Source organism: Chenopodium album, chromosome 2 (genome assembly GCF_948465745.1).
Source record: "Chenopodium album chromosome 2, dcCheAlbu1.1, whole genome shotgun sequence".
Classification (NCBI taxonomy): Eukaryota; Viridiplantae; Streptophyta; class Magnoliopsida; order Caryophyllales; family Amaranthaceae; genus Chenopodium; species Chenopodium album.
The window spans coordinates 79,855,741-79,877,765 of record NC_137835.1 but is presented as its reverse complement, the minus strand read 5'-3'; the positions used below and the strand labels follow the sequence as shown (position 1 = coordinate 79,877,765).

At 35.0% G+C, this 22,025-nt stretch overlaps 1 protein-coding gene across 2 annotated transcripts; it reads left to right on the top strand.

Moving 5' to 3' along the window:
- The first annotated feature begins 1,287 nt into the window (after positions 1 to 1,287).
- Positions 1,288 to 21,666, top strand: LOC145602438 (uncharacterized). Of its 2 annotated transcripts, none has more exons than XM_081658636.1 (19): positions 1,288 to 1,586; positions 1,942 to 2,256; positions 3,404 to 3,506; positions 4,474 to 4,581; positions 7,509 to 7,690; positions 7,957 to 8,152; positions 8,915 to 9,172; positions 9,461 to 9,604; positions 10,500 to 10,578; positions 12,785 to 12,898; positions 12,999 to 13,168; positions 16,026 to 16,144; positions 16,920 to 17,043; positions 17,150 to 17,221; positions 19,050 to 19,176; positions 19,367 to 19,481; positions 20,592 to 20,782; positions 20,871 to 20,983; positions 21,206 to 21,666. In XM_081658636.1, the coding sequence occupies exons 2-19, from the start codon at positions 1,961 to 1,963 to the stop codon at positions 21,470 to 21,472; spliced, it is 2,778 nt and encodes a 925-aa protein (XP_081514762.1). In that variant the 5' UTR covers positions 1,288 to 1,586; positions 1,942 to 1,960; the 3' UTR covers positions 21,473 to 21,666. The 2 variants fall into 2 exon arrangements, with proteins under 2 accessions (XP_081514762.1, XP_081514757.1); XM_081658631.1 differs by having other exon boundaries at positions 1,289 to 1,586; positions 1,937 to 2,256.
- Positions 21,667 to 22,025: the final 359 nt, after the last annotated feature.

The following is a 22,025-nucleotide window of genomic DNA, read 5'->3' as shown; positions in this document are numbered from 1 at the left end:
ATGTTATTTTAAAAGTATGGTCTCTTTTTGCACATATAAAGTGTTCAGTGCACTTAAGAAGGAATATAGGCCTGATCTTTATTATAGGCATTCTCCTTTAAAAATCGCTAATACAAGTAGCGGATTTATAACAGAAACTGTTGTTGTTATTAACGGTTTTATGTTTAACAAAAATAATACCCAACACCGATCCTATGTGGATGATACTTGGGGAATTTATTTTTAAATCGATTTGTTTTCATTTTTACATTATTGTGGGAAATCATCCATTTTCTAATTAAAAATTATTATTTTAGTTAGAAAACTCTGCGAGAAAGGACCTTTAAAATTACTTGTCTGTGAGAAAGAACCTTATATAAAAAAAGTGGCAGATTGGGACCTTACTTCAAAAAAAAAAAAAAAGTTGTGAGATGGGACATTATTTTTTTTAAAAAAAAACATTGCGAGATGGATTCTTTAGAAGGATTTTGGAGTGGCGGGGGTGGTCTTCGAGGGTGGGTGCAGGATTTTAGCGAGGTGGAGGTGTTTTTTAGGGGTTTGTGTAGGATTTTGACAAGGTGGGGGTGGTATTCGAGGGTCATGGTGAGATTTCGGCCTAGTGGAGGTGGTTTTCGGGGGATTCAGTGTGGGATTTGAGTGAGGTGTAGGTGGTTTTCGGGGGTCGGTGTGGAACTCAGGCGAGGTGGAGGTGGTTATGAGGGTCAAGGTAGGAATTCGATGAGGTGGAGATGGTTTTTGAGGGTCAATGGCCGGATTTTGTCAAAAGGTGCCATCTCACAATTTTTTTGAAATGAAGTCCTAATCTAACACTTTTATTGTATATAAAATCATTTCTTGCTAACAACTAAAGCAATTTTTTCCTTTTAATTAATTACTAGGTTAAACCCCGTGCAAATGCACGGTTGTTGAATAATTATGATAATAATATAATTATATAAAAATTACTGAATCGATTCATCAGGTATCAAAGTGCATGAAATATATTAAAACAATTAAAACATGTGAGAGAAAATATTTATAGTTATAAGGTGCAAGTTGATATTTTAGGAAGTTTATTTTAGATTTTATATATATATATAAAAAGTCATAATCTAAATGCAATCTTTATTTTTATATAATAACGATTTTTTTTTAGAAAGTAATTTTGGCGGGAATTTTTTTAATAATATGTTGTCAAGTGTTCCTTCAGATTCGGTTTTAGTAGTATGTAATTGATTACTCCCTCCATCTCTCTTATTAGAGTCCCCCCTTAACGTTTATTGTTTAGATAACAAAGAGAAATGAAAACACGGAGGGAGTAATAAAAAAAGAAAAAATAAATACAAAAATAAACGGAGTCCCAAAAGAAAAAACCCGCCCCTTGTTCTGAGTTCCGAGCAGCAGTCCAGCACCCAGAACCACGAACCCACACCGAATCCAACCTGAAAACCACCAAAACTTCACCCCAAAATCAAACCATAACCACCGAAACTCTGGCGGCAAAGAGCAGTAGAACACCCAGACTACAACTTCGAACTCCGGTTGATACGCCGGAATTTTTACAATTTTTGTTAAGAATTAGTTGATTGGCGCCGGAATTTTACTGGGTATTCCTTTCACCACTCAATTTTTATTTTATTTACTTTCAATGATTCTAACTATTTCGAATTATAAATTCCTATTCTCTTTTCAGTATAGATTAAATTTGAATTATAATTTTAATGTGTACGTCAAATTGAGCCCTAAAGTCTCTCAATTTTCGGAATTTAATTTTCAATTGTGTATCGTTAATCAGATTATCATACTGAATTATGCAATGTATCATACTCAATTAATTCTGTTTAATTCTGAATTGTGACCATGTTTATTAAGGGTATGAATAATTCTGTTTAATTTGTGATTTTAACATGACTGCAACAGATCACTTGGTCACAATGATTTCCTATTTTTGTTGCAGGGTAGCTTGAATTTTCCTATCCGGATGGAGAGTGAAGATGGGATGAAGGAAGACGATATCTTGGAGGAGAGAGAAGTATCTGATGGGGGAGAGGAGGAGGAGGAGGAGGAAGAAGAAGACGTCGAAGATGATGGTGATGGAGGCGAGGAGGGAGAAGGCGAGGATGAGTTGGAGGAAGAAGAGGAATGTTCAGTGAGATTTGAAGGGAATATAAACCCTTTGGATTTTGTTAAAGAAGGTACTTCTGAAGTTCAACTTTATCAAGAGCTAGAAAAGCTCAACTATGGAACTTTGGTTGGGAAGAGGCGCCAAGGCCAAGGGTATTTTACTTTATCACCTTGCATTCTTTTTCATTTCTTCATATTTGTGTTAACTTTTGCATAATTTTTATTTAAAATACAGTATATAGTATTTAATTGTATATTGAAACAAGAACAGTCTAGCATGAACAGCAGTCTAGCACCAACCTTTTATTTACACTTTGTTTGGATAGGAAGAAATGGAAGGAAAAGAAGAGAAGAGAAATGGAGGGGGACAAAATCTCTTGTTTGGGTAAAAGATTGGGGGAAGGAAGGGGAAGGAGAGGGAGGGATCCATTTTCCCTTTCTCTATAATAACCATTATCTCTCCAAAATTGGAGAGGTTTGGAGGGAAGATGGAGCTCACCTCCCCCTCCCTTTCTTTTCCCTTCCCTTCCTCCATTTTCCCTCCCCTTCTTTTCCTTCCTTCTTTGCTATCCAAACAAAGCGTTAGTGATGAGGCATTAATGTATCTTAACGCTTTTTGTAATTCTGAGTTGAGCTCGGGTAGCCCTGATGAAGAGAACAAATATGTATGCAATGCAGAGATAGGATTCAAAAGTGGTTAGATAGAACATGAAAACGCATATGCCAATCATCTGTTTTGAGCGAATTTGTGTTTAGTGTTAGCAAGTTGGTGTTAAAATGTTGATACATTGTCAACTATGAACTATGTCTTCATTGGTTAATACTTAGGAACCGGCTGCCATATATGCACTTAATTGAAGACCTTAAGTGCATATTCTTCACTTTGCATGAAGGTTCATTTTACTGCTTTTAGTCCTCGTATATTCTTAAATGCATGAAGACCTTCGATGCTACTTATGCCGATGTAAAGTCTTCACGGACACTAACATAGCAATTACATAATGCTTTCCAGCAATATAATGACTTTTTGGCTGCTTGTGGATTTGTTAGATTTATTAATGTCGTAGGAGCACAAATTTATTATGCTATTATCTTATTAGGGTATATCCTGGATTCCTGAGATTTGGCTATCTGTAAATAATTTTTTTTAAATTCTTCTCCCTGTGTGTGTGCGCGCGCGCGCGTGTTGGGTGGGGGTTCATTCTTAATCAGTTTGATCTCCCAAGGTTATACTAAGCTTTATTTAGGAATTTCCCTGGTGTGTTGACATTGAATTTTTACAAATTGGTTATTTTGGCAGAGAAGGGTCAGTTAAGAAGCAGAGGCCGGAAATTAATGCTGGAGCCACCCCTGCAGAAATGGAGGAGGTCATGAATTATACTTCTAGGCGAAGATCTAAGAAGGTAATTATATTGGTATTTGGGACTCTGTTTTCTCCAGTGAGTTTTTGCGAAGTTTTATTATGATGGAATTTTCTTTATCTGTTAAAAGGGTTGCTTTAGAGTTTAAACTTATCGCATATTGGAACATTTGTGTCTGGACTCTGGAGAGTGTGAAAGGTAATTAGGACATGGATAGCTAGGACATGCGTAAATTAAGTGTAAAAGTTATATGTGGACAATGTGGTGCATAAGCGTATCGATTAAAAAAAAAACAATATTCTATCTATTGATGTGCTTAAGGATTAGTTACGGGCTGTGATTATGCCTTAACCAGGGTTTAATTAACACCACATCTGGATGGGAGAGATGTATCAATATCATGCTGTGAATAGTGTGATTAATATTGTTCATCTATGTATATTGACTAAATGCTTGTATCTATACCAATGGTGCTTGTTGTAGAACTTAGTGGAAAGCTTCATTTCCATGTATTGAAATTTTTTCTATCAAATTCCCACTAATCTAGTCATAGTTAGAATATTTTGTTTGTTTGCTCTGGATAGTTATATGATGTGATGTTTTACACTTACACGGTGTTGAAGTTCTTCACTTTTTATGATTCCTGGCATGTACTTGCTCTTTCTTTTCCTTATTTATGTAGTCAGTTTGTGTATTTTGGGAACCATGGCTGCAGTTATCATGGCAGGACATTTTGCAGCTACACTTTTTTTTTTTTTTTTTTATAATTTTTTTTATAATTTTAATTTTAATTTTTTTAAAATTTCTTCATTATTAGTTTTTATCCTTGTTATTGTATACTTTGAAAATGTGAGGCTATTTAATTAGTTTGAGAGTATCGATTTATATGGTGACCTGTAAGGCTGTAATAGTCTTATGATCTATGCATATCTCCCTTGCTCCTTACTATTGCTTCATTTCGTGTTTTATCACATCTCACTCTGTTCTCTTGTTTTAAATTATCCTGCAGCCTAAGAAGAGAGGGAGGCGTAAAGGATCAAGAAATAAGCTTAGCACTGAAATCACAAAGAAGCTTGGTGATGCCAATCTTCATTATGCACATGGCCGCTATGAAGAAGTATGTGTTGCTCTATTTAACATTTGTGCCTCTTTTGATTTTGCAAGTTGAATTTTAAGTTAAATCAAACATTGTCTACTCAATTGATGTATTCTCCTTTCCTCTTTAATTGCATTGAATTATGGTTCCCCCCCCCCCCCCCCCCCCCCTGCATGATCAGAGTATTTTGGCCTTTTCATGTGTAGCACATTCTCTAGATAATGATTATTCTCTAGGAGTTTGGTTAGCGAAAATGAATGCAACTATACTTCTAATAAATGAAGACAATTGAAGGGTTTCCTCTAAATAATAGTTGGAAGTGTTTTTGGAAGCCGACAAATTAGTGTAAGATGGTGTGCTACAAAAATAAACTTATGGTTAACTACCCACAAAGATATACAGCTGTAGAATTTCTTTGATGTTTGTGTCATCTGTCTGTGGAGTGTTCAGTTCGGCGATCAAGTTACTTTCTGGGAAAAGTTAGGGCACTTGCTTTTTTTTTTTAGATTCTATTTTTATAAGATACTGTATTACATAGTTTATACGCACCCCCCCCCCCCCCTCCTTTTCCTTTTGCATGTTGGATAGCCAACCATGCAAATTTTGGAAGTAATAAGGGGGATTTTTTTTTTTGAAAATCTGATTTAAAATTTTGTAATTCGAAATAAATGATAGTTACAAATTAATCTATATGGCTCTAAGTTACAGTACAAGATGGAGCTTTCAGAATACAACTACTGTCATGAGGCTTTGAGAGTGGCCTACTTTGCTTTTCTTTGGGGCTACTATATGCAGATTTTCCTAGGGTTACTTTTTAAGGACTGAAGTGTGATTGACACTCTATTTATCTATTTATTCTCATTGTTTTTTAGACGAGTTCTTTCCTGTGCAGATATATCCTTATCTAAGAGTTTACCTATTTTTTTCTTGAAAAGGTAGAAATTCTGACTTGTTATATGTGAATATTTTGAAAGGGGAATGAAACTTGCTTTCTTTGGCATGAGTAAGGAGACTAAATGGGTTATGTTCAATTGTTCACAATTTGGGGGTTTGATCGTGTTTCCTTCATGTTCAAAATTAGGGAGGCACTTTACTTGAAATTTGATGTCCATATTTGGGGAAGAATCCTATTACTAGGGTGCTTCATTTGACTGGTAACATTATGTACGTACTAGTAATTATTCTAATTAGTAGTATCCTTACACTTCACTTTGTTAGTGGCAGTGTTAGAGAAAGCACATCACATGAAGAATATGGTTTAACTCTAGTTATTGCTGTTGCTGGTGCTGGTTTACACTGTCTTCTACAAGGGGTTGAAGTCTTCCTTAGGATGCTTAAATTTTTTTCATAAACTGGAGTGTTGGTTATGTGTTCTACTTGTGATTGTTTACAAAGGCTGTATATTGAGATGCTGCACCTGCGGGGGGTTTGATCCATAGTTGTACTTAAGGAAGTCTTCACTTTTTAGAAACCTAAATGTATTTAGGTCCTGGTCCATTCATGCAATGTGGGCGGATATTAATGGGAAGCTAAAACAGAGGAAGCTTGTGTATAGGAGGCCTAGTTGAGGACTTTTCTGTGTTTGTTGCTTTGCGACATAGCATATCCAGAGTTTACACGTGCAACTTATCTCGTTTTACACAGTTCAGACTTCAAACCTTATGGGTTCACACTTCACAGTACCGTCACTGAGGTACATACAATTAATCATGGCGAGTTTGAAGTGTAAGGAGTCAAACTACTAATTGACCACATCAGTGTATGGTGGTTTTTTGAGAAACAGAAAACAGAGCTCTGAAAATTTGTCTTGCTCTAGCCAAATTTTAAAGTCAATGATTATGAGGCAGGAAGATAATGTATAGACTAGAGGTCTACCCTTGGTGCTAATGTTTGAAATAGTAAATCTAGGAAAACAGGCTATAAACCTATTTAAAACACCTCCAAATTAAATTATTCACCTTCTTTCTGGTCTACTATGTATAGGGCTGTGTTGAAGGGGATTTTCTTTTTAGAGTTTACTAGTTTGACCTCTCAAAGTTGTGGAATGCTGAGAAATTGAGAATCAGTGGGGAAGCCTAAAGCATGTATGCTGGGGTGTACGAGAATTAGGAATAGTTCTTGATTTTCCAGGAATAGTGGTGGTTCGTGTTTGTCCCATACTCCTATCTCTTCTACTTTGTACCGATTTGAACCAAATCTCCCCTTTGTGTGGTTGTCTATTTGCCTGCAAGCTACATTTCTCTTTTGTCATTTGTTATTCATCCTGAAAGTGTTAAACTTTTAAACAATTTGGCAATGTGCTGATGCAGCATGTATTTGTCAATACACTTAACATGTCATAGCAATCGTGTCCTGTATATCTGTCTTTCTGCCTTGCCTTGCTTTGATTATTACTTCTTTATAAATCAAGAATTCAGTTTTGAGTTCTTCCTTTTTTAATATCTCCCATTCTAAATCAATGTAAACGCTTCTCTTTTGTATATTGTGTGCTAGCTACACCCTTTCTCAGCTTGCAATATTGCCTGGAAATAGTAATTTGAACAGTTGATAATGTGCTGATTCAGTTTATATATGCTGGTGCAATAATTTATCTAAGTTAATTATGTTTTGTTGATCTACCAACCACTTCACATTGTCTTACTCCGGCTATTACTTTCTAGATATCTTTATTTTGTCTACATCTTTACCTCTTCTGAGTTACGACCCCAGTCTATGGTTTGGTCCATATTTGGATCGCGCATCTTTTAATTTGTGGTATCGTTATTTTTTTCACTGATAATATTCATTGTTTTGTGTAGTTCATTGTAGTTGCTCATATTACTCCACTAACGTTAGTAACTTAGTATGCTTAATTAAGCTTAAAGTTTAGGTGCTTCTCAGTTCAACATTGCTCCTGTCTCAATTTAGTTTATTTGGTGTCTATCAACTTTCTGGTCATTCTATTTTAGGCTATCAGATTGTTGAGAGAAGTGGTTCTACTGGCCCCAAACCTACCGGATCCATATCATACACTTGGGCTCGTATATAACTCTATGGGCGACAAAGCGAAATCTGTGAATTGCTATATGTTAGCTGCAAATTTTGGTCCAAAAGAGTCACCTTTGTGGAAACCGCTTGTGACTTGGTCCATGTAAGCATCCTTGAACTTTTTGATTATTCTTTGTTCATGTGGGAATGTGGGATCTCAAAGACAAATCCTTGGGTCATTTTATTTAAGCTTTAAAAGGGGAGCCTTGAGGTGTTCATATTGTTTGTATTGACGTTGAAAGCATAGAAATGGATTTCTCATGAGGTTCACCTGTAGAATTTTTCAAGAGTTTTGCTCCATTATCAGATACTATACAATATGCTGATGATATTTTTACTTGATTGATGGTCTCATAATTTTTTATGCAGAGAGCTGGGTAACATTGGTCAAGCTTGGTGGTGTCTTTCTAAGGCAATTACTGCAGATCCAGCTGATATTACACTCAGGTACCATCGTGCTTCACTTTGCATGGAGGCAGGAGATTTTTTAAAAGCTGCTGAATCCTATGATCAGATAGTTCAAATCTGCCCTGATAATGTTGAAGCACTCAAGAATGCAGCAGTGGTATAGTTTTGATCCTCATCTTTAAATTTCTATAGTAGATCTTTAATTTTGATATATATTTTACCTTTTTTTGCTGATGACTTGTATTGCTGTGTCGCTTGTAATATTTGATGTCTCGCTATGCCCTTTTTTGATGACTACTGACTTTTAGAATGCGTGGTGTTTGTGACAGAGAAATGATACACATTTAGTAGGAAAATATTCCGATTATGATGCCTTAAACTCCTAGGCTTGTTTCAGAGATGGTCCTAAATATCTGGGGGTTTTCTTCTCATTGACCTTTATATTTCATTCCTGTTTGTATTACCGTATTACTAGTAGAGATAATAAATATTATCATTTTGAATAATTCTAAATTTCCATTATAGCAATCAGTAAAAAGATGCTTATAAAAAATTAAAGGGCTCTTTGCGACATTGTGACTGATGCAAAGCCATTTTGGTATTGTGTTGTGATTGGCCTGAATAATATGTTGTTATATTACAAATTTCTTTTTACAGCCTTGCTATGATTTGTGCACTTCTCAATTCTAAGATTAAAAGCTGAGGATGTAACTTCTCTGTATATACAAGTAGCATAAAATCTCATGCGTAAAATCAATTGTTTTATTTGGTCCAAAGGACATGTAAAATGTGTTGTAATAATTTGTTATTACGTATTTGAAACTTACCGAAGCAGAAATGAGAACAATCTTTTTCAATGAGAGGTTGTAATGTTTTATATTTTGAAAATGTTATGTCTTTGACTAGTTTTATTTTGCAGTTGTACAAACGATCTGGCCAATTTGAACGTTCTATTACTCTTTTGGAGGACTACCTGAACAACCATCCTTCTGAAGCTGATATAACCGTAGTTGATATGTTGGCTTTATTCTTCATAGAAAGCAATTCATATACTAAAGCACTTCAGCACATTGAGCATGCAAAGAAGGCCTGTGGTTTAGTGAATGAGTTTCCTTTATGTCTGAGAGTAAGAGAAGGCATTTGCCATGCTCATCTTGGGAATATAGAGAAAGCAGAGGTATGATTTTTAAATGATACTGAAAGCATTAACTTTTAATGTTGGTTTATTTGTTTTCTGGCCGCTTGAATGCTTAGCTACATATAGTAGTTGCTTTCTTCTCTGATATGTATGCTAAGCCTTAGCAGCCCCCCCCCCCCCCCAAAAAAAAAAAAAAAAATTGTTATTGATCTGCAAAGGCTTCTATTTGTTAATTGTTGATTGCGTAGAAAGAATTATGTAGTTATGTTCAAAATGATATTGGTACTTCTACACTTATTGTCTTATTATTTTTCCAATGATGTACAGATTTGTTTCTCTCTTCTTCAAAGGAATAATGTGGAACAGCAAATGGACTATATGATGGCAGTGGCCAACTCATATGTGAATCTGCACCAACATGAGTTAGCATTGAAGTATTATCTGATGTTAGACGGCTGTGTCTTAAAAAATGTAAGGTCATTTATTACTGTGTTTGAAATTTTCTTCATTTTTAGTGTTTGCTTAGCAATGTGTACTGTTATGTTACATGCTAAGTGTCAAAGTTTAGGTTTTTTTTTTTAATGCAAAATTTCCTTGTTTTTTTGGTTTAAAATGAAGTGTCAAGTCACTCAAGTGGATACTTAAATTGGAGTGGCGAGGGTGTGACACAAGTACTTTAGGGAGTTGAATAGTCTGAGTAACATAGGTTTTGAGCTACATATGTCCCAATTTGAGTGATAGCCGGGTTTTGTGTATTGAATTTCATGACATCACATCAAAATTAATTAAAGCATTATAAACATAAGAAATGAATATTTGATATGCACAGTGATAAGGAACAAATACTGAGGAACTTGTGCTTGTTGCCTAGTATAGTAGTATATGGGTTTTGTGTACTGAATCTCATGACATCATAATAATAGCAATATGAACAGAAGAAATGAATAGTTGTTATGTAGACTCATAAGAAATGAATAATGGGGGACTTATGCTTGTTGTCTAATTGGTCAAGATTTTGGAGGGGTTAAAGACTCAAAAGTTAAACAAGCCTTAAATGTTGAATTGATTTAATGAGAAATGAAATACATAAAGTATATCTATACAGTAAACTGGCTACTAGACTATCTACAAAAGGCTGTATAGAAGTAAAGCAGCCTGCATCATCAATCTATCAAGTGCCTAATAACAGTATGAGTTGTACCTTATTTAGAAATCCTGGAGAGATGTTGTTACCATTTTTATTTTTTATTTTTTTTTTTAATTTTAATTTATATATATATATATATATATATAATTTTTAATTTTCTGGGATAAATTCTTTCTCTATTTGAATATTTTACAAGACTATTGTGTTTCATTTTGGTAGGAGCTCGTAAGTTTGAAAATTGCTCACTGCTACTCTGCTCTGGAAAAAGCTACTTCAGCTATCCAGTTCTTCTACAAAGGTTTGCAATATTTCTGAAGCTCTTTTCCTTACCCTTCTTTAAGCTTATAGCCTTGTAGCCATGAAATTAATTTATATAGTGCCCACTTATAAGTAAGTTGAATTGAATCAATCTTATTACTCATTCTGTCATACTAACTAATGTAGTGCTGTGGTGTTATAGCTGTTTGGTATATTTGATCTCAAGGCTATTTAGTAGCCTTAATTTCTTTGTTTGATTAATTTGAGATTTATTGGAACTCGTTTTCAATACTCATGTCATAAATCAAGGTTTGATATAGGTTGTGCTGAATTAGGTGTCAACTTTTTATCAGATCTTGTAATAATAGGTCGTGTTGAACCGAGAGTTATTATTTTTTCCCTAGAGCCTAGTTTATAATATTTTGAGTTGAATTGTGTTTTGAGTTTATAGGTTTTGGGCCAAGACAATTCATATCAATTTGAGTTTTTGATTCTTATCGGGTTCACTCTTATACTGGTTGGAACCCATGACCTGAACCATAACCTGTTTATTTAAACGGCTAAGTCTGGACAGACCTGAACACAACTTGACCTAACCTGCCTAATCTAGTCTGACCAGCAAAACCTAATTAACTCTTACGTTTATGCTGGTTTTGAATCAACTGATAAAAAACATAAAATCATTACAGTTGATGTCATATATGTGATCCATGCAAATTATTAATACAAGAGATAAAATACTCATGTGAGAAGACGCAGTTTGCAAGATAGAGATTAGCGATTTGCAACTTATAAATTTATAATTACAAATACGTAGTAGTAAACTAGATTCTACATGGATCTATGATACCATCAACCAAACCAAAGGTCCAATTAATAATTGCCTTGATTCGGATTTCTATTGTGTTTGAAAATATGAGGTTTTAAATTGTGAAGTGAAGGTGAAGTTGCTGACTGGCAGCTTTTGGGGAGTTTGTGAGGTTAAATATTTTCACAACTGAGAGAGAAGGGGGAGAAGAAAGAAAGGGGAAGAGAGAGAAGTGAGTGAATAAAAAATGTGTGAGGATTATTCTATAATGAGGTTTTCCACCAGTATTCTAGACTATTTTATTAAGTCAACTACTAACCAATCTTGATAGGATTTATTTATTTATTTTTATTTTTTATATAAGGCCGAATCCACCCAAACTAGTGAACTACAAGTAGTCCTATATGTTGAAAAAAAAGTAAATGCGTAATTCTCAGCGAATCTATAAACGTCAAAGTCCGTGCAATAAGATAATAGCTTTTTGCGGGTTAAATTCTCAACCCTAACCTAACTTTGATTTAAACGTGTCGGGTTGACGGGTTGTGTCAACTCAATTACTTAACTGGGTCAAATATTATGACAAACTGCTAATTTTGTGCTAGGTTCATGGTTTGGGTCAACTTTTGCCAGCTCTAGTTTCTCATGTCAGGTCAGCTTTTAAGGGTTCTTGCAAATTATTGCAAGCATCAACTTGACAATTTTTCCACCGCCCAAAATATTTTTGAATGAGTGACCCAATCTTGCCACAATGTATTCTTAAATATCAACTTCATTGAAATTTTTTTCAGTACTACTAATATCAATTCATTTGTCTTTGGGACCAGATTCATTCCTTATTTCCCTTAATAATAAAGTTTTCAGATTTTCAACTCTATCTCCCTCTCGCAACAGGCTCTTATATTAGCATGAAATTGGTTATCATATAATATTGTGGTAAATCCTTTTCTATATTGATATATGCAAGGGTAGATTTTGATTTTAATCCATCCCAAAACTGATAGAATACTTTTTGTTTTTAGTATCACACTGCACCTTTTCTGTTAACCTTGGTCGTCGTATCACTTTGTGACTGGCAGAAATATAAATTTTGAATTGTGAAAAATTAATGGCATTATAACTTTTTTTTCTTAATCGAAACCCAGGTCAAATGTATTCAATTATTTTGGGTTAGAGAGAGTAACTGTTTTGATTGTATTGTAGTGTTATAAGAACAGTATCAGTTATAGCTGCATATTGTCTTGTATCTAAGGTATAGGTCCCACCTCCCAGCACTTACCTGCTTCATTGAGATTGCTTTGTCTAGTGTAGAAATCTATTTTAGCTGAGAATGTTGTATGCTGTGAACTTTGCTAGTACTCGTAGTATATACTATATGATGCTAAAAAAACTTGATGTGGTTTGACCTTAATTCTTGCTAGTAACTAGTCTCTCATTTCAGGATTACAAGCAAGTGAAGATGACATTGATGCTCGTTTAACTCTAGCTTCCCTTCTCCTTAAGGAAAACAGAGAAGAAGAAGTGGTTGAATTGCTTTCACCTCCAACTAACCCAGGTAGTGATGTGGCATGTTTCTAGACTGCTTTTCCTACTAAAAATATGTGGGGATCAGAGTTACATGACATCCTCTCTTGTGAAACATTCTTTTCTTCCAGTATTCTCAAAGGACATGCATGCTGATAAATCAGAACCTTGGTGGCTCAATGTGAAAGTAAAGTTGAGGTTAGCCCAAATTTATAGAACTAAAGGGAAGCTTGAGGCCTTTGTTGAAGTGATCTACCCCATCATCCATGAATCACTTAAGATTGATTCGATGGATCAGAAGGTACTTTCCTGAAATTGTAGCCTCTGGAAGTAATTGTCTCTTGTTTACACATCCACACAACCAGACACACAAGTTTGCACTTGCATGTTTCCGCACCTGTTTTCAGTCATGCTTGTATATTATTATATCTAACATACTTGCGTGGAACATGCATCTATTGGGGCATTATGTCTATTCTCGAGGAAGTACCTGCAGCTAATAATCAAGCATATTTTGGTTAACTCTATGTTGAGTTGTTTTGCCATGCCATGTGTATGTACGGTAAAATTTGTGTCTGTTTTAGGCAATTGACATGCTTAAAAAACACAAACAAACATGCCTTAGTGTGGATCTCGGCATACTTAGGGTTTAATGAGGTGGAGACCTATGCAACCTCACTCCTAGTTGCTTTGGGACTAGTACAGAAACTTTTCTGAAAGACAGACTCAAGCCAATTTTCATCATGCTGTTTATTTTCATTATAGGATGGTCAACCTGTCATATTTTCTGGACCCAATGGATGATGTGAAGATTACAAATCAAGCAAAGCATACTCAAATATAATAGTTTCGTTGCAGTAGTGGAAGTAGGAGTTTTATGTAATGGACTCAAGCTTGCTGGACTCTCACTGTCTCACACACACACACAATTACACTGCAAACAGAGAGAAAAGATCAAATCTTTGTGAAAATATTGAAAATGGGGATTTGTACAAGCTAGCAACTTTAGGCTGCCAATCTCTGTTAGTGACTTTAGGTCACCACTCTCAAAATAGTTACTCCAAAAATCTGCTTGCCTCTTCCTTTACCCTCTCCCTCTATTTATAATAAAACAAAGTACTAGACTACCCATAATGCCCCTCCTTAAGTTAATTTATTTTTGTTACATTCTACAATCATACACAAGTTGTTTTCCCTGCTCCATGGCTCATAGCCAAAGCCATTGATTGCTTAAATGTGTCTTTATCAATTTTTCTTGTGCTTTTATTCTTTCCTTTGGAGAGCGGGAGCGGTTTCCACTTTAAAAACTTTCAACTATAACCATTAATTGTCTATAATAATTAATTGTCTTAAATTTATCAAACGGTTAAAATGTAGCATATTAGCATTATGAAAGTATTTTAATTTAGAAATGTTTAGTATAGTACTTCCTCTATTTTTTTATTAGTTGCAACGCCTCTCATTTCACGTTTGTCAATGTAAAATTTCAATCATATATTAGTTATTTTCAATATGTAAAAATTATAAAGTTTTGATAGTATGAAACTATGAATTGAGACAAACTTTTTTTTGAAAGACAAACTTAACAAGACCCTATATTTTCTTATCATTGAAGAGTCAAAGAGGAGTGTCTGAATAGTGCAAAGGTCAAACTATTGCAACTACTCCCTCCGTTTTTAAATACTTGCTCCATTTCTCTTGGACACGCATGCCGATGCTAATCTTTAATCACTAATATCTTTAATTATCAATAGGTTTAACTTCTAACAATTGAAAATTAATAATCTATTCATTGAGATGATTCCAACAAGTACCCACACGATTATATTTTTTCTTATGTATAAATCACAAACATTAGTCAAAGTATGATAATGAATAGTGCAAAAAATAGAAATGGAGCAAGTATTTAAAAACGGAGGGAGTACATAATAGCACAGGAAGCATATGGTCAAAAATGCTAATATTATATTCAAACTTGGGAAAAAAATAAAAAAATTGTTGGCCTATGTGGGGTTGGACGTATGGAGTTCTAGCTTCTTCCTTTTATGTGCCTCTTTTTAGTATGGGTGCTGTTGGAAAACTATAAGACTTCACATTAAATGTAAAATCATAAATCAAAGTTAAAGGAAATGGCGGTGAATCTGGCCACATGAGAGCTTGTTTTCCTCCTTATAAAGATTGATGTTGAGTATATAAAGCTGGTTAAGTCTAGAACTAGATTACTGTGAATATGAAAATGTGAGGAAGCTTAGCACTTAGTGTATGAGTTAAAAGTCCAAAATTATGGTTATGATTTGAGTCCTTTCCTATGGGTTTCCGTTCCTCATGTCCTGCTGTCCTTCCTGAATTGTGACTCTGCTTCCATTACTTTTATACCTACTTTGTGATTGCCACTACTGTAGTTAGTAAATGCTAAAATCTTTGCTTCACTTATTTTTGATAAATCCTCGATGATATTGCTGGTTTTGTTTGCAACCATGAAGCTGGTTAGGTTGTTTAAATTTAGAAAAAGAAACAGGAAGCAAGGGAGAGAAGGGAGGTTAAAAATAGGGATGTTGTTTGCTGTATTTTCTTCTTGATTGAATGACTTTCATTAATCGATGGTAGCCCGTTGGTTAATTTAAGGAGAGGGAATGAGAGAAACGAGAGCAGGGAGAGTAAATCTTGTCCATATATTAGGGAATTTGTAGCTCTGAATCCTGATGGGATATGATGACTAGGATTGCATTTACGTCAGACTTGATCAAACCGGAACTGTTTCAATGCAATCAAATAATGAACACTCATCTATGTCCATCTACATTTAGTCATTTACCTTTTGTGGCTGTATTTTGTGTTCATGCTTTTTTTACACATAAGTATATATTTATTTATGAATCCTGGACAATATCCATTCCTTGTACCTTTGTATTTAGTGCCATGTTTTTATTTTCCAGCTGTCTTTCCACTCAACTGGTAAATAATTAAATAAAGACTTGTGATAATTTCAATATTGGTTATTAAAGACTTTTTGCACAGTAAAATACCATATGTGATATGTATGTCTTTGTATCTGCTAGGTGCTATGATTATAAACCATCTAACGAGATGTATGATTGCATATCATATTCCTATCATCTTTGTAAACTGTGTTGGCCTCTCTTTTTTATGTGCTCCAGGCAAAACAGAGGAAACGACTCTCTATGAATGAACTATCTGAGAGAGTTAAAGTTCTTGGTGATCATCAAACTGATTCTGTCTTCCAAAACTTTAGAAGGCCAGCTCCCAGAAAGGAGTTGTAAGTATGTGCATCCTTTGACCCCGATTCTTACTAAAAGAATTTTTTTTTCCCCTTTAATTATGGTGAATCTGATGATTTACTTCCAAAACACCACTGAATTTTTTGTTATGTCTTGCCTTCTGCTAAACATATGTAGTGAGGTCATTAGTGAATTTAATCCGACCGAATATACTAATCCACCTACAATATTGTGTTTGGGGTTATAGATTTGTAATTTTTTTTCTTCCTTGCATTTATGGCACAGTAGCAGACTAGCAGTGCCATATACTCCCTCTATCCCACAAAAAAACTTCTTATTTCTCTCTAAATGCTTGTTCTACAAAAAACTCCTCAAGTTTCCCTGGATAGGTCTACTATTCTACAGTTCTACTTAATATAGTGGCGTTTTGCTTCCCCTCCACTTGTTTTATTTAACTTCTCTCTATTCCCTTAAAGCATTATAGTCTCCAACTCTCCAGTCTCCACTTTCTCTCACCTCATTTGTAAAACAATCAATCAATATGCACACTACATTGTGTTTTCTTGTACACTTAAACTCAACAAAACCCCGCCACTAATATTCTCCTAAAAGGATAAAACTATGTACCTTAGAGAAGTGAGAAGTTACTCTTGGGGCAGAGGGAGTATTTGTGCTCTTATACTAATTGTTTGGTAGTTTCCTACAATGCCTCTAAGGTTGAAGATTCTGAATACAGGATGATTGGTGTGGCCCTTCAGAGGTATTTATATATATGGAGCATTTATCTCACTTTGCTCTATGCTTGCATCATAGGTTGAAAGCTAATAGGGCTGCAAAGTTGCTTAAAAAGAGAGCAACATCCAAAGAAGAAAAGATATCTACTGCAATGGCCGCTGGACTTGATTGGGAGAGTGATGAATCAGGAGATGATGTTCCGGTAAAAACATATTTTTGACTTTGGAACTTCAATCTATCCTGATGAAAATTCCTTTTTTTTTTTGCTGGATGTGATTATTCATTACTCTTGTCTGGGATGTGCTCAGCAACTACCACTGAAGGAGCCTCCGTTGCCAGATCTCTTCAAGGACGAGGAGCATTATAATCTCATTTCAGATGTCAGTCTTTATAACATGACTCCTATGTTAATGCTGCTTGCATGAATAATATTGTTAAGTTACATTATTTCATTTTATTTTGATCAAGGCTTGCCAAATTTCAGTTTTTTCATTAAAGGGTGTTGTATGCTTGACCTATCTGAATTTCCTTTTCTTGCTGTCTTATCTAATATCACTGTCATCACAGTTTCTGATTTAGGCATATTAGGAAATGCGGAAATTATCTAAGTAAATTTATGGGAGTTTTTGACATGCAGTAAATTGACTTTGGTTTTCATTGACACCAGCTTGTTTTGTAGGGTAGATTTCGTAATCCCATTAATACGTGTGTTGCAGGCTTCTTTCCCAACCCTAATTACTACCTTCATTCTATTATAATACTCCTACTTGCTTTCCATGGATCAATCAAACTTAGCAAATTTTGACCGTTTTTATAATTTACGTACAAGGAGAACATGGTCGTGTGGGATCTTGTTGGATTTGTTTCAATGTGTGCTTTCAAATTATCAACTTTTCACAATTCTTGAGTCTGTAGATAAAGATATTCAGTCAAAATCATGCACTGGAGACATTTAAAACTAATTAAACTAAATTGTACCAATTTGTATAATGTGATGTGTTAATACATGAAATATGCGTATTATTTTAGAGCATATTTTGAACATCTGTGGTATAATGTATAAATATGGTAAATTATGTAGCAAATATTATGCTTAATCTACTAATCATAATCATTCTAATTTTTTAAAGTAAATTAAACTTTGAATTGTTTTTACCCTATATGTTTTTAGTTATATCAAACTGAAACTCTAATTATATGTTATGTAAATTTTAAACTGTGACATGGCTTGCTTAGGTGGCATGCTCTATGCTCCCTGTTTCCGGATGGATTGATTTTGTGATACTTATGTTGTCTAGTTCTCATTTGTACACACAGTATTTTGTCACAATGGACTGCTTGATGACAGCACCTTGTTGACCTCTGTTAATTGGCAAGTCGGGGTTCTCAAATCTCAATGTTAAACTCCTTGAAAGCTTTGATTATAAAGTATTACTAGAAGACCTGTGGTATAAAAAAGGCTCATTTTTTTGTTCATAATGTAGGTAAAAGTGAAGGTGTCTATATCCTGAAGGTGATTAACTTTGCTTTTGCTTTTGGCAAGCTCAATATATATAAAGGAAGGCACAAAGTGAAGCTCACTTACTAAAAAGTGAACATATTTCTGATGGCCTAGGATGCCTTGTGCCTCAGCGCCTATGAATGCCTTAGGCGCAGTGGTGGATGTAGAATATTTAGTGTGGAGGGGCGCTAAATAGAAAAAAAAAAAAAAAAAAAAAAAAAAAACGCTTGTGTGAAGGCTTGAACCTAAGACTTTTTGCATAAACTCAATGCATTACCACTATGACAAAGCTAAATTAATGTTATTTATTACATCAAAATTGTATTTAACCTATAAAGTTATACCTTTACCTAAGTAAATAAATATATATATATATTTTTTTTTGGGGGGGGGGGGGGGGGGGCGGTGCTGCCCAGGACCCTTAATAGGTCTGCCCCTGCTTAGGTGCACCATTGCAAGCTTCTGAGATTGCCTATTTGCTAATGATTTTAGATTTTATAACTTAAGACCTGCCATCCAGAAATCTACGCTAAGAGGAAGGATTTTTGCACTTATGTTCCAAGTTTGATTCTTAGATAGTCTGTTTGTGTCATGAGTGTTTTATTTTTCTCCATCAATTTGTTCTTTATCTCGAACTTTATTGTATCTTTGTGTTCTATTGCTATGCTTATTTGCTTGAACTGATCGTCTGTGTGCTTTTGTTTTAGCTATGCAAAGCATTGACATCTTTGAGAAGGTATAGTGAGGCTTTGGAACTTATAAAGCTCACTTTGAAAATAACTTACAAGACACTGCCTGCTGAGAAAAAGGAGAAATTTCAGTCCCTCGGAGCTCGTAAGTGTTTAACACAAGATTCTTCATAACTCTTCTCTTGTTGTGTTCATGACATCATGGGGTGGATTGATATTTTCCCATTTTCTTTATTTTTAGCACTTTAATTTTGTTTCAATTCCATCAAAATGAATATTTTGAATGTCTATTTTATGTTGTTAATAAGCTGCATCTTGTATCTCCTGTGTTGCAGAAATAGCCTTGAATGTTACTGATCCATCTGATGGATTTGACTATGTACGCTACATTGTTCAGCAGCGTTCACAGAGTGTTGCTGCCTGGAATTGTTATTATCGATTAGTCTTGAGGTACATAATACCCTTATAGTGCTCTTAAAACCCTGTTCATACTTCATAGCTTAACATGCTGTAACTAAGTAGTCTGGTTCTTAAATTTGATTTCGCAGAAATTTGTCTATCCAGTTGAACCAGTTTTAGTTTTTTGCTGAATGAAGTCTTGTTTAGCCTAGTTTCAGCAACACCAAAATAGAAGTTAAATTCTTATAAAATTCTATAAATACTAATGGTACTTTCTCAAGAAAAGAGTACCAATTTGGAATGTATGTATTGGTTAAAAACCCTGACTTGGGGGGTTAGATAATAGGAATAATAGAATTGTAATTGGTTAAATAATTTGGGAATGTATGTGGTAAAAAAAATCCTGACTTGGGGTTAGATAATTGGAGTAAGAGAATTGGAAATTGATTGAGAAGAGACAAGCTGAAGTCTAGTTGACGATTGAATTGGTTGTCTTTACGATGCCATCCTCTTGAGCTAGCTTTAACCGCAACCTATGTCATTTTAAAGCTGTGTTTATCATGCCCTGGGCATTCCACTGTAGTGATATCCACAGACTTCTAAATTGTGGCCTAGGCATTCTGCCATTTGGATGACATTTTGAGGATTCCTTTTATTTTCCTCTCCTCAATATTTCATCTTGCCTTGTTCCCAGGTATCATCAATTGTTCTTTAAGATGTTATCAGTCTGTCACCCAATAGGTCAAAGTTAGGAAGGATTTTTAATTTACAGAAGGGCTAATTTGGCTCCCTAGTTAATAGTTAGATGATCCTGATTTGCAGGTGTCCAATCACTAATTCAAGATGTATTGCTTTGCATGAATAATAATTATAAAATAATGAACGATAGTGATGATGATAATGATCATGATGATGATGATGAAGAATTGTACATAGAGAGAAGGGGTAAGGGAATGGGAATTCCCTACGAGTTCGGAGGGACCAAACCCCGCCGCGGGGGGGGGGGGGGGGGGGGGGGGGGGAGGTTTGGAGACATTGCTCTCAGCCTAACTCCCAGGCAAATTGTGTTCGACTTATTTTCCGCAGTATTTTTTTTTTTTGATTGAAAATAGAACTTATTATTTTTTTTAATTCTTACTATTGTTCTTCATCCGGCTTTAGATTAGAGAATCGTCTCTCAAAGCATAATAAGTTCCTGCATCATATGCGAGTTGAACATAAGGATCTAGTGCCACCCATGATTATTTCTGGAAATCAGTTTACAATGATCAGTCAACACCAAGTAGCTGCAAGGGAATACTTGGAAGCGCATAAACATATGCCAAATTCCCCACTGACCAATCTCTGTGTCGGTACGTTTCATATAATTTTATCCGAATCTGATTAATGTGAGTTTGCTGGTGTCGATTCTCCATTTAACTTATGCATCTTCCTTTGCAGGGACTGCCTTAGTCAATTTAGCCCTTGGACATAGACTTCAAAATAAGCATCAGTGTGTTGCACAAGGCTTAGCTTTCCTTTACAACAATCTGCGACTTTGTGAAAATAGCCAGGTAAGCTGGTGTTCTTAAATAAGAAAACTTGTTCAGGGATGAAGTTTGAAAAGTTGACAAGTATTAAAGTCTATTACATTAATAAATATTATCTGATTGCCTAATATTAATGTTTTTTCTAAGTTTGTAATTCCAATTTAATAAATAAGTCTTTTTACTTTGTGTGCATAATCTTAAAGAGTCACTTATATGAGACTGTAATACTAATCCAAGTCATTTCAGGAAGCCTTGTATAATATAGCTCGTGCATTCCACCACGTAGGACTTGTCACATTAGCAGCTACTTACTATGAGAGGGTCCTTGCAATTTCCCAAGAGGACTGCCCCTTACCAGAGCTTATCAAAGTAGATAAAGGTCCTGCAAAAGATGTAAAATCCGGCTATTGTGACCTCCGGAGAGAAGCAGCGTACAATTTGCACTTGATCTACAAAAGAAGTGGAGCGGTTGATCTTGCAAGGCAGGTGTTGAGGGATTATTGCACCTTGTGAGACATCGTGACTGTTTTTGTTCTTTTTTTTGTTAGTCTTTTTGTTCATGATCATATGGATGTAATCTTGGTTCATGTAGAAGACCCTATCGTTGGGATTAAGGCTCTAATTGTGATTGTATCATATGAATAGTGAGATCCTTCATGGGCCATCTAGTGAGTTAGATGGTAAATTATGGTAAAGTTTGATGAAAATTTTCCAATTGTCCTTGAATTGATCACTTAAAATGGTAGCTAATGGCATGGATTCTAAAACTCATACTAGTCTAAAGTTGTTTGATTTTAATGGGAATGGATTATCTACTTCATTAATAGAATGGAATGTGACTCTTAGGGGAATATGTGGGTATGGGATTCCATAGGTATGGGGTGGGGTTAGAACCTCTTGGGTATGAGATTCCATTACTAAAAAGCTCAACCAAACATAAATGTAGATGGAATGAATTCTAATTTCATTCCAAATTTTAAACCCATTCCAAATAATCCAACCAGACGACCCCTTAATGACGGTGAATGGCGTATTAACTATGATAGCATTGGAAGGGGAATGTAAC

Excerpts from the sequence above, each read along its gene's own strand:
- LOC145602438 (XM_081658636.1), top strand. The coding sequence starts at position 1,961 with ATGGAGAGTGAAGATGGGATGAAGGAAGACGATATCTTGGAGGAGAGA. Across the intron at positions 7,691-7,956 it reads CCGCTTGTGACTTGGTCCAT|AGAGCTGGGTAACATTGGTC; the intron begins GTAAGCATCCTT and ends TTTTTTATGCAG. Across the intron at positions 17,222-19,049 it reads ATTATAATCTCATTTCAGAT|CTATGCAAAGCATTGACATC; the intron begins GTCAGTCTTTAT and ends CTTTTGTTTTAG.